General features: G+C 39.2%; 1 protein-coding gene across 6 annotated transcripts in view; it reads right to left on the bottom strand.

The window, feature by feature from the left end:
* Window positions 1-13,181, bottom strand: part of Cyfip (Cytoplasmic FMR1-interacting protein Sra-1) — a 100,846-nt gene that overhangs the window by 1,681 nt on the left and 85,984 nt on the right. For all 6 annotated transcript variants that reach the window (XM_076192696.1, XM_076192694.1, XM_076192695.1 and 3 more), the window contains 8 exons: window positions 9,109-9,308; window positions 8,752-8,885; window positions 7,524-7,715; window positions 4,385-4,588; window positions 4,148-4,242; window positions 1,661-1,732; window positions 1,195-1,361; window positions 776-923 (listed from right to left, as the gene is read on the bottom strand). In XM_076192696.1, the coding sequence (XP_076048811.1) occupies window positions 776-923; window positions 1,195-1,361; window positions 1,661-1,732; window positions 4,148-4,242; window positions 4,385-4,588; window positions 7,524-7,715; window positions 8,752-8,885; window positions 9,109-9,308 (1,212 nt within the window). The remainder of the gene's footprint in view (window positions 1-775; window positions 924-1,194; window positions 1,362-1,660; window positions 1,733-4,147; window positions 4,243-4,384; window positions 4,589-7,523; window positions 7,716-8,751; window positions 8,886-9,108; window positions 9,309-13,181) is intronic.

The raw sequence follows: 13,181 nt of genomic DNA on the forward strand, positions 1-13,181 counted from the left end.
GCCCAATAGGTTGGTGATTAGGTTACTGACTGGGTCCAACATGTTTTTTTTCATGTATGGAGTGCTGACAAGAGCAACTGCTCCCCTCCTGTTCTTCCTCCTCCTCCTACTACTACCCAGTAACAGAAACAGACCCACACAAGAAGGCCCATGGACTACTGTTGGGCTGCAGTTTCATCATCATTGTAATGCACTGTGGCAATGCAACATGTACCAAACACCCTGTCCCCTTTAATTCTATCTAAATATTGACTATACTTCTTTGATTTTTTCAAACAAAAGGAGCTCCCATCCAGCAACTGCTTCCTTCCTACTACATAAGCCAGTATCACAGAAACAGTCCTACACTAATATAACAATGGTAAGAGTCCAACATTCCTTCTCAAAGAGATCTAAGGGAGGGACCAAGGAGCCAGCTATATGGGCTGCAGGTTTCCAGTAAGCCCAAGACAACACTTATTATTATTATCTATATAGAACGTAATCACATTAGTACTTTGGTGGCATAATCAGTAGCATGCTGGTCTCGCATTCACTTAGTTGGGAGTTCAAATCCCACCCTCCTCTCCAATTCCTAGCAGTGACTACCTGTCCTAACAGTCCAAGCACATGGGGCAAAGGTGATGGCTTCAGCTGCAGCTAAGTACCTCCTGGCATAGGTTCCTCACCTTATGCATCATCACATTAAAAAATATCAACCTCTGACCTAATCTATTCTAAGTACTTCTCCATAGAAAGACAACAGAATTGAAATGCTGGTTCATGAAATACTTACGATGCCTTTGACGACTTCATCCTTGCCATCTACTCTCTGGACACGAAGAATGTGGTAGCAGAAGTCAAGTGCTTCAAACCTTCTCTGCTGCCCCAAGAGTACAACCATGCAACATCCTGCCCAATTCAGACCCTCACCAAACAATTGTCTGTGAAGACATGATTAGTAAATTACTTTATACAAATATATATTTTTTGTTTTGTTTTCTATGACCCTGAATAGATTTTATATAAACAACAATTACAGAATTAATAACAATGGTGAAATCATCAATATATGTCTATTTTATCTATATACCAAGGGCTTTTCCCCCCCTTCAAGAGAGAGAACCAAGTCAAGAGGCAAGTACCCACTTCCACCCATTTCACTTCCAATATATGTACCACTTTAAACAGTAAAGCACAATTTTCCATACTTACTCGACAGTGAAGTTGTTAGCAGCCAATGGGATGCACATGACAAATTGTAAGGCTGACCACAGACGGTGGAACTCTGTGCATTCGTCAACATTCATTACACCGTTGCTTGGAGGTGATCCATGCCAGATAGGATCTTCTAGGAACGACTGGATCTTTGTCAGGATGACCTACAGTGACAGGACCTTCCAGATTAGTTTATTAAAACAATGCTTGCACATTGAATATTTAATCAATTATATGGAAAACATTTTATGGCATAATTCTTATAATATTGTGACATGATGATGGAAATCACATGACAAATTGTTCTTATCAAATGACACAAATGTATCACAAGGCAATAATGGATACTTCAGTTCATAGTGAAATGATATTACCTAATATATTTTAAAAATATCATGCTGCTTTGTACTAACAAAGAGTTGCTACTTGGGATACTTGAAGACTTAAATCAATATCACCTTACCTCAAACACTGAGAGCCCACAACAAAGCCTTTCTCTTGTAAGAAGGTCACCTTCCCTGGCAATCAATGCTTGCTGTGGAAGTACGTATACATCAAATAAAACATTAAACAATACAATAACATATAAAAAAAACATTAAACAATACAATAACATATTGTATGGAAAGAATGAGTGAAGAAAGACTAGTAAAAGAGGTATGGAAGGCAGATGTGGAGGGAGTGAACATGAGGGGACGTCCTAGGATGAGGTGGATGGATGGGGTGAAGGGGGCTTTGGGGAAGAGGGGAATGTCTGTTGAGGAAGGAAGGAAGGGAGAGGACAGAAGACAGAGTTGAGTGGAGAATGGTTGTATATGGATGATGTGTGATTGCATGAGGAGGAATGGGCGGGGGGGTGGGGGGTGGGGTAGTATGTGTGAGTAAATTTTGACGCAGCCCGAAGGGATTTCTCCCCGTCCTCTCCTTATATGCAAGGGGGGACGGAGAGGGGGGGTCGCCGATTAAATGAAGCGGCCTTGCTGTGGATGTGCTGTGTCTTGCGACACTGCTTCTGACCCAGGGCGGTGGGCAAGGTGCAGGGATGACCCGTCATCCAGGAGGTGCTCAGATGAGAGGAAGGGTGGGAGGGGTGTGGAGTGTATTTAGGGATGAAATGGGTGGGAGTGTTTTTATGCCTTTCCCTTTTTGGCTACCTCCCTTGAAAGGGGGAAAAAGCCTTGGTATATGTATGTATGTATTAACAATGTTCTGATATATATTCTTGGGATTCTCCAGTGCAGTGGGTACCATTTATCATCTCCACAATTGTGAAAAATAGTACTTGAAGCTCCTACAAATGTCCAGAACTAGCTCCTTTGCTATGATGAGGCAAATAATTTGCACTTTCTCATGGAACTCATAACTGAGGAGTTGATAACCCCTTCATGGAGAAAATGCCAGTAGACAGAAAAATAAATAAAAGAAAAAAGGGCATTCAATGATAACATCCTTCATCCATTAAACTCACATTCAATCTCTAACCATTGTCATTCCTTATACATCTCGCCCATTACTTTACATTTCCCCAGGTTCACTTGTAACTCAAAACCAGAATTCCCTATAGAGCAGCAAATGAAAATAAGAAGCATGCAGTTGTTGTTGTTGTTCCCTAGACTGTCTGTCCGAGCAGTCCCGTCTCCCCAAGGAATGCCAATGCCGAAACTGGGTTTTCCCACAAATCCTTTATAGAGTGTATGTTGTGTTGTTTGCGTGCATGATTGTGTATAATGCAGTCTTCCATTATGTGTTGTATGGTATGGGGTGAAGTGTTACATCCTGGGCAGCAGTTCACAATGCGGTCATCCAGCCTCTTCTGGTAGCTTAGAAGTGCTGGGTGGTGGCTGCACCGCAGTCTGGCCAGGTGGACTCTGTCCTTTCGTGGGAGAGAGGATTCAGAAGGGTGGATATCAGGGGGTCTGGCATGCAGCAGTGTGTTGTCTCTCAGTGTGTTAATGGAGCAGTGAGCATGCAGTTCTACACAAGTCCTCAAACCCACCTATTCTTCCCACCACATAACACAAGTACAGTGAGTCCTCCTTATACGGTAATTCTTTATCCGGTAAATTCACAGTTATGGTATTTGGTAATTACTACCCTCGATTCTATTCACGGTAAGAAAAATTCACAGATATGGTATCTGCTCGTGTTTTGGGGGTAAAATTAGATATTTTGAAGAGGAAAGAGCAGGGAGAAGGTACATCTGCCATAAGTCAAAACTTGGGTTCGGTATACAGTAATTTCAATTTGCGGTAAGGTTTTCAGGAAAGCATATGTACCATATAACGAGGACTCACTGTACAACGAACTGGAGACAGAGAGAAATAAATCCATAAATAAATAATCTATCAATCTATCTACCTATCTATATAACAAGGGCTTTTTCCCTCTAATGAGGGTGGTAGCCAAGTCAATAGGCATGCACCCACTCTATTCCATTCCACCACCCCTGCCTCCCTCTCATCTTAGCTCCTCGTGGATGACGAGTCATCCCTGTCTCCTGTCCATTGCCCTAGGTCAGAAGCAATGCAGCAGTGTGATGCAAATTGCATATGGCAGCCAATGCTGTACACAAGAATTTGAGTCATATTGAAGTGGTTAATCATATGCTTTCCCCAAGTCCATGCAACCTGAATACCACAAAACTTTATTTACACATGCTCTTCCTCTCCTAAACCCACACTGCTCTTTCCCAATTACTCCCTCTATTTCTATCCTAATCTTCTACATAAAAGCAAGCTCATACACCTTAACAACCACCCTAGACAGACTAATCCCTCTAAAATGACTACTTTTGTATTTAGGCACATATTACTTCAAAACAAGAACTTTACTTCTAAGACTCTCAAAAGGTATCAGCTATATCAGTATTTTCTTATTATCATACATATTTTCTTTTTCTTAACAAGACATACATACATATCATTAATGTATGTTCATGAATTTTTCTTACCTTGGCAGTGCCTAGACGTTCAATGTTGGATACAATCTGCAATGGGCCATACTTGGCCTCCAGACGTTTCTGTTTGGTTTCTGGTTTTTCTCCCTCTGCAGGAACACAAATGAAAAATAAAACACTTTACTCAATAACTTGTATAAATTTGACCCCTTACTCTACAATCTACATCTATACAAAATTATGTTTTCATGATAACTTAAATTTCCATCTCCTCCTCAATGGCCAACTTACCTTTACAGTGAGGTCGAGGCAGTATGTTCTGGAAAGGAGCTGCCTGCAACAGGTCACAGACTTCTTCCTGAGTAAGAGCTTGTTCAATTAGTAAGCAGAAGAGCAAGGCATTACCCAATTCTCTGAAGTTGTGGAAGAGCTCTGTGCGGGCATCAGGGTACTGTACAATATCCTGTAGCTGGGCATGGTAGTACCCCAAGACACCTGAAAATAATGGTAGCTCATATAATACCACAATGGTATATATATATAATATATGTCTACCTCCCTTGTAAGGGGGAAAAAGCCTTGGTATATGTATGTATGTATGTATGTATGTATGTATGTATGTATGTATGTATGTATATATATATATATATGTATATATATATATATACATATACATATACATATACATATATATTTATCAAGTGTTTGTGTAAGACAGGTACGTGAAAAGTACTTAGAAAAAAGGGAGGAAGTTTCTTGGATTCTCATGGACTTAATGAAAGTGTATATGGTTGATAGAGAAGTTTTGTGGAGCATGATAAAAACATATGGAATATGTTTGAAGTCTGTTGACAGCAATCAAGATTTTACATGAGTAGTAGGGCATGTATAAGGGTAAAAAATGTACCGTCTTGAATGCTGCCTAACTCTCATTCCATGACACTGGGGGATCAACTTCCTCCTCATCATTTTCCTGAGCTTGCCCTCTGACTACAGCAATTTGATCATCAGCATCCAGTGTGGGAGTGACAGGAACATCATAGTTGACCTCAGTACACTCTTGAAATTCATTAGCTTCCACATTAATCTTGCCACTTGACTCAATCATATAATTTTATTTTTAAGATTCTGTGCCACTATGAGTCCTTCAAACTCTCCCTCTGTGTCAAACTGGTCATTGTCTTGGATCATTGTAGGCCATAACTTGCACCAGGCACAATTCAGGGTTTTGCTCTTTACATTTTTCCATGCATCTGATGCAAAATATATGGCATCCTTGATAGTGAATTTCTTCTGCACAGCCATAATATCACAGTCAGTGTTTAGGACTAGCCTCATGAAGTCTTTTCTGTAATTTGTTTTGAGATTTTGGATCACCATCCGATCCATGGGCTGGACATGCTGGTAACATTAGGAGGTACATAAATTGTAAATATGTTCCCACTGATGAGTTCTTCTGCTGGGGGATGGTCTCCACAATTATCGAGGAACAACACCACTTTCATACCTTCAGGTAGGCCAAATCTTTTCAGGTTTTCCTTGACAGCAGGAACAAAAATGTGGAAAAACCACTCCTTGAAAATATCACAGGTCATCCATGCATTACCTGGATTATCATAGTGAACTGGGAGATGTGCATCATTCTTTAAACACCTTGGATTCTTGAACTTGCCAATAACGAGCAACTTTATTCTGTGTTTCCCAAATGTGTTGGCTCAACACAGAAGGGTGATGTTGTCTTTATTTTGTTTAAAACCTAGGTGAATATGAGGGGGCGTCCTAGGATGAGATGGATGGATGGGGTGAAAGGGGCTTTACAAAAGAGAGGAATGTCTGTTGAGGAAGGATGGGAGAGGACAGAAGATAGGGGTGAATGGAGAAGGGTTGTGGATAGATGAGGCTGTGATGCATGAGGGGGAGTGGGTGGGGGATGGGGGGTAAGGAAGTATGTATGAGAACAAATTTGACGCAGCCCGAAGGGATTTCTCCCCGTCTTCTCCTTTCCTGCATGAGGGGAAGGAGGGGGGGGTTGCCGAATTTATGAAGTGGCCTTGCTGTGGATGTATTGTGTCTTGCGACACTGCTTCTGCCCCAGGGCAGTGGACAGGATGTAGGGATGACCCGTCATCCAGGAGGTGCCAAGATAGGAGGGAGGGAGGAGGGTAGAGAGAGTGGAATATATGGGAAATGAAATGGGTGGGAGTGATTTCTATGCCTTTTTCTTTTTGGCTACCCCCCATGTAAGGGGGAAAAAGCCTTTGGTATATGTATGTATGAATGTAAAACCTGGGCCTATTGTTTCATTTCCATAAGCCAAAGTAGAATGTGGCAAACAACACCACAGTAGGCCACTCTAATCAGCACTTTAGATTTGGTCTGGTGTCAGATTATACTTGGTGACAGTTTCTTGAAATGTGATTTTATAGGCGTCAGCACATTCAACATTGGCGAATTTCTGCTCACCACTCACATCAAGTACACGAATTCCATACCCAGAGGAGAATACGCAGGCTCGGTTATCTCCATTTTGTTCTACATTTCTTTGGCCTTTTCAATCACAAGTGGGCCAGAAATACATGCTCCTTCTGAACGCTTCTGCTTAAACCATTCATAAAGAACTTGATCCAGCTCCTCCAACTTCAGTGCATGCAACTTCTGCCTCTTATTGATGCCCTTGTTGGTCTCATGCTTTGCAAAAAATTCTTTTATCTGTGGGCTTTGCTTCTTGATATCATAAATGGTGGATAATGAAATCTGGTAGTGTTCCATAATTGTGTGGAAATTTTCATCTTTCTCTAGTCTTTTGATCACTTCCAGCTTCTGTTTCAATGTTAATAGCTTCCTGGTACGTTTCTTCACTTCTTTGGGTATGGTTGAGGCTGAGTAAATTGATATCTGGGGCCAAAAAGAAGTACACGAGAGAGCACTTTTCGGTATGGGCAGACAAACTGCACCTCGAACTTTCGGCAGGAAGGCTAAAACAACAACAAAAATGTTGGACCATGTGCACATGCTGTTAATATGGGGCTGCCATTACTATGGATACCATTATAAAGAGGTTCTATTGTAGATATAGATAAATAGATAGGCAAACATTTCTGTAAAACACTTGCTGCTTACATAACATTAGCCATCATACTCAATCTCAACATATATTCTCTCAAATTAAGAGCTCGTTAATGATCACAAACCCTTCCTTCTGTGCTCCTTTTTTCAAATTCTCCTACCTAATGCTCTACAAACTATCTTGACTGGTATATGATAATTTCATTCAATTTATGTAGAAACCCAAGATTAAATCTAATGTTATTTAGATAAACACTTTCACTCTACTGATACACCTAACAGATTCTACTTTTACAATGCCAAACAATTTTACTGAGCTGACAGACAGAAAAATACACTTGGGAAAAATACTATAGATACAAACCTGGGGATCCATAGTCATATCTAGGCAATTTGCACTGCTTAGGCATGGCTGCAAGAAGGGTCTTGGTGAACTGGTGAATGTTGCCCTGTATTAGTGACCGTATGATTTCGAGCAACTCCTGCATAACAACAGCAATGCCTTGGTACCCCAGGAGCCTCACGATGGACCGCAAATGGGGTGCACCTAGGAAACCTGTTACAAAGGACATTAGTAGCCATCGTCTAGTACATAAATGTTCCTCATTTACCTAACATCCTTCTTGATCATCAAAACATTTTTGTCTTCATTTCCTAACTTGGAAATTGAAGGGGCAGGAACATGTTGGAGATGAAGTGTTTAAGAAGTATGGTGTGGGTTGCTAGGATGAATGGAATGAGAGGTGTTGAGGTGGGGCAAAGAGCAGAGGTGGAAAGAAAGCTGGCAGATAAGGTCAATCAGGTAGTCCTAAGATGGTCTGGGCACTAATGGAAACAATGATACAAGTGTGGAATAGAAGAAACTTGGATTTTTGTGAAAGTGTGAGTGAACATTAGACATAATCTGGAGACAAGATACCAGTCCCAAGCAATCTGGGAGGAGGAGGAGGAGAGGGGGGATGGGGGAATGGATGTGTTCTGGACATTGGTCAGTTAGCGGTTCCTCTCTGGGAGCGAGAGGATCCTATGGGGGTCCTTCCTCCTTCTATCCCCTCTGTATTGATGTGGGAAGGCACACATCTCTAACAAACGTAGAGCAATCTTATGGTGATATCTAGGGTGCATTTTATTTCACAAAGTTCTATAACAGTAGTGTCAAATCTAATACTCCCAAAAATTGGTGTCTTCAAAGTCAACTCCATAAATATACTTTCCAAAATGGCAGATATAAAACAACAGCCAAAATCTTGCCTTCATTGAAATTTTGTCAATTTTGAAGTTGCAAAACATGGTTCTGACCATCAGAAATAAAATCTCTGATCTTGAAATAATCTGTGCTAAAAACAACTACATGAATTCTAATTAAATATGTTGAGGTTCTAATAATGGACAGCAAAATCATACACAACTAAGATTTTTATTATACAAAGCAATTTGTAATACTAAAAACTATAAAACAATTTCTTGCATAATTTTTTACCTCTTCCTTATAAAAATCAAGTACTACCATTTTTAAATTTAGTAAGTTAAGAAAACTACCTCACCATGCACAGAGTAAACTAAACTGAAAGACAACACAATATACTGCTTACCTTGATACTGTGAGTAAATTGTGGAGAAGGCTACATTGAGAGCTTTACTGCCCCATACATTATAATTTGCAACATTTGGTGGTTTGTCTCGCTGAACAGGTTGTACAAAGGTGATCCCAACTGCTCGAACAAATCTGAACAAGAAATTATACCCACTTTGAAACAGACATATACATTCTTTTGCTTTACAATCTACTGATATCTATGGTAGTGTATACAGAAAGCAAGTCATGACAATCAAAACCATAAAGTGATAATGAAGATAATTATAATTATAATGAGAGAAAAATAACATAAGTTTTCTGCTTATTAAATGTCAATATTTTGGAGAGAGAGAGAAAAAAAAAAAAACAATACCTATTTGTTGCAGCATTGTAGCAGTAGTTGGGCAGGAAATCATAATTGAGCTCCCAGAAGCAATGAAGAGTGATTCGTCCATATGGGGCAAGAACATTGTGGTTAGCTTCCCGAAGTTGTGCGTCAAAGTCGTCAAGTGCCAAGTGTTTACTTAGTAGCTTGTGTGTTAATTTGTTTACCTCAACCAGACTATCAAGTTCCTGGGGACAAAATAATTAACATTTTTAGCCATGTCTTGTTCATCCACTTAATGAAAACATGGTCTAATGCACTACTCTTTACTGTTTCTCATTTTAACTTCTAATAAATTTTGAATCACTGGCCTAATGTTTGAATGTGAATTAATTTATATACTGATTTTGATTGACACAAGGCAATTTCATTGAGCTGAAGGTGACTTTTTCTGTACTCAAAGATCTATCTCAATTTAACCAAGGTCAAGGTTTATTTTGGCTAAGTTCATACAATTTGTTCTGCTGGGGGAAACCATTCCAACACTTCAAGGGTTAAGGACTAGTTTCAATTAGTACCACTTTCAACCACTAATTCAACTATCCCAGTTTGAGTCCTGCCCAAGGTTGAAAAATTCAGCATCATTACACTGCAGGCTGCTCCACTTCTGATAGGCAAGGAGTTGGCTGTGTGTGTGTGTGTGTGTGTGTAAGGGGGAAAAGGCCTTGGTATGTATGTATTATACGGGAAGGGAGCTATGCTAGTGACCCATCTTTGTATCTTTCAGCATCTAGTTTATTCTTAAATTCTTGTATAGTATTTGCACACACTGTTGCCTCATCCAATTTATTCCAGATATCCATCACTCTGTGTGGGAAGCTTTTCTTTTTCAGATCTCTTCTATAACTATCCTTTTTGAATTTCTTTTCATGTCCTCTTGTTTTTCCTCTTGTCCCACTTTAATAAATCATCTCTATATAGGACTTCTATCCCTTTCATAATTCTGTAAATAGTCAGTAGATCTCCTCTTTCTCTTCTTTGTTCCAGGGTTGGTAGTTCCAATTTGGATAATCTTTGTTAATATGTCAATTTGGAGAGTGTTGGTGCCATCTTTGTCATTGCTTTGTATTCTTTCTACATACATACATATACCAAGGCTTTTTCCACCTTACAAGGGAGGTAGCCAAAAAGGAAAAGGCATAAAATCATTCCCACCAATTCCATCCCTGAATACACTCCCTTTCTAATTTCTTTATATTCTTTTTAGTAATGGGTGTCCAGTGTCGCAGCATACTCCAATCTTGGTCTTATCAGTGTAACTAATATTTTCTTTACCATTTCCTCATCCAAGTAATCAAAAGCCACTTTCATTGACCTTAGTAAATTGAAGGTTTCTCCGACTATTTTGTTGATATGCTTGTCTGGTGACATGTCTTTGCTGATAATTACTCCTAGGTCCCTTTCTGAGCTTACTTTTTTTACTTCCTCTGTACCAATTTTGTATTGCCCCGATATTCTATTTTTACTTTTTCCAAACTCCATTATACTACATTTCTTGATGTTAAAGTTCACTTCCCACTTTTGACTCCATTCCCAGACTTTATCCAAGTCTTTCTGTAGTGATTCACAATCTTCCTCTGTACTTACTTTCTTTAATAGTTTTGCATCATCTGCAAAGAAGTTCATATAACATTCCACACCTTCATCCATGTCATTTATATATATAGCAAACATGTTAGGAGCCAATACCGAACCTTGTGGGACTCCACTTATCATTACTTCCCAGGTTGAGTATTTGTCTCCAAGCACTACTCTAATTTTTCTCCCAGTCAAGAAATCTTCCATCCATTCCAATAATTTTCCTTGAATACCACCTACTGATTCAGTTTTTCTTAATAGCTTTTTGTGTGGTACTTTATCAAATGCTTTTTGTAGATCTAGAAAAGCACATTCCACACATCTGTCTCTTTCTTGTATTATTTCTATTAGTCTTGAGTACAAGCAAGTCAAATTAGTGGCACACAATCTTCCTTGTCTAAATCCAAATTGTATTGTATTTAGATATATTTTTTTTTCCAGATATTTAATCCATCTACTTTTGATAACTTTTTCACATATTTTGTGTCCAAACCATTCCAATACTCTTTCATCAACCCTATCTCCCATCTCCTTTTCCACCCCAGTTCTCCTACTCACTTCCTCATTTCTCACTCTATCCTACCTAGTAACCCATATCATACTTCTTAGGCACCTCATCTCAAACACATTCAAATTCCTCCTCTTTTCCTCTCTTATGTTCCATGTTTCTGCCCCATATATTGTTGTCAGCATAATCACTTTCATACAATATCCTCTAGACACTTTAAATGTGATAAATTGGTAACCCAAATGGTCACCAAAATCTTTCCGCCAGATTGAACCTTATGTTTTGGTTAGGTCTACAGAGGTAAGGTCATCCCCCCTTCCCGCATTGTATTGTCTCCCCCTCCCCCTATAGATGCTACCTGATACTTATATTTAAACACAACTTTGTATCTCTATCATTTAGTCTGAAGATGTAATATACGAAAGTACTTACTGTCTACAAGTTTCCCTTCTTCTGTGGTTATTTTGCATTTTTGTATCACGGTGATGTGATTGCACACACACACACATATATATATATATATATATATATATACATATATATATATATACAGTATATATATATATATATATATATATACTTTGCTTTTGATTTTATGCCTTCTCCTTTTTGGCTACCTCCCTTGTAAGGGGGAAAAAGCCTTGGTATATGTATGTATGTGTGTGTATATATATATATATATATATATATATATATATATGTATATATATATACATATATATATATATATATATATATATACATAAATATATATATCTATATATAGATATATACAGTATATGTATATACGTTATATATATATATATATATATGTATATACGTTATATATATATTTATATATATACATATGTATATATATACATACATACACAACACTGTATAGGTCAGAAACATGGAACATAAGAGAGGAAGAGAGGAGTTTAAATGTGTTTGAGATGAGGTGCCTGAGAAGTATGGTAGGGGTTACTTGGCTGGACAGAGTGAGAAACGAGATGGTGAGGAGGAGAACGGGGGTGGGAAGAGTGTTGGGAGATTGGTTTAATGAAAAAGTATTGGGATGGTTTGGACACATGGAAAGAATAAAAGAAGAAAGATTAGTAAAAGAGATGTGGAAGGCAGAGGTAGAAGGAGTGAACATGAGGTGGCGACAAAGGATGAGATGGAAGGATGGGGTAAGAGGGGCACTGGGAAAGAGGGGAATGTCTGTTGAGGAAGGACTGGAGAAGACAGAAGATAGGGGTCAATGGAGAATAATTGTGTATGGATGATGCTGTGATGCATGAAAGGTAGTGGGTGGGGGTTGAGAGAGTATGTGTGAAAAATAAATTGACACAGCCCGAAGGGATTTCTCCTTATCTTCTCCATTTTTGCATGAGGGGATGGAGGGGGGGGGGGGTCACCGATTTAATGAAGCAACCTTGCTGTGGATATGCTGTGTCTTGTGACACTGCTTCTGACCCTGGGCAATGGGTGAGATGCGGCGATGACCCGTCACCCAGGAGGAGCCAAAATGGGAGGGAAGGAGGGAGGTGGGTGGGAGTAAGTATATGGGGATGGAATGGGTGGGAGTGGTTTTTATGCCTTTGTTTTTTGGCTACCTCCCTTGTAAGAGGGAAAAAGCCTTTGGTATATGTATGTATATACATATATATATATATATATATACATAGACCAAAAGGCATTTCCCCCTTTTTTTGCTAGTCTTTTCATCACTCATTCTTTCCATACATTCAAACCATCTCAGCACTCTTTGATTTAACCTATCTGCCAGCTCTCTTTCTATCCTCCAATGCCTCCCCTCCACATTTCTCACTTTCCATTATCCTTACACCTACCATACTCCTTAAATTCTTCATCTCATAGAAGTTTAGGCTCCTCTTTTCTGCCTTTTTCCAAATCCACATATCTCTGTGTGCCACAAGTATACATACATACATACCAAAGGCTTTTTCCTCCTACATGGGGGTAGCCAAAA

This window comes from Oratosquilla oratoria, chromosome 11, assembly GCF_046742065.1.
Source record: "Oratosquilla oratoria isolate Oo_2021 chromosome 11, ASM4674206v1, whole genome shotgun sequence".
In the NCBI taxonomy this organism is placed as follows: domain Eukaryota; kingdom Metazoa; phylum Arthropoda; class Malacostraca; order Stomatopoda; family Squillidae; genus Oratosquilla; species Oratosquilla oratoria.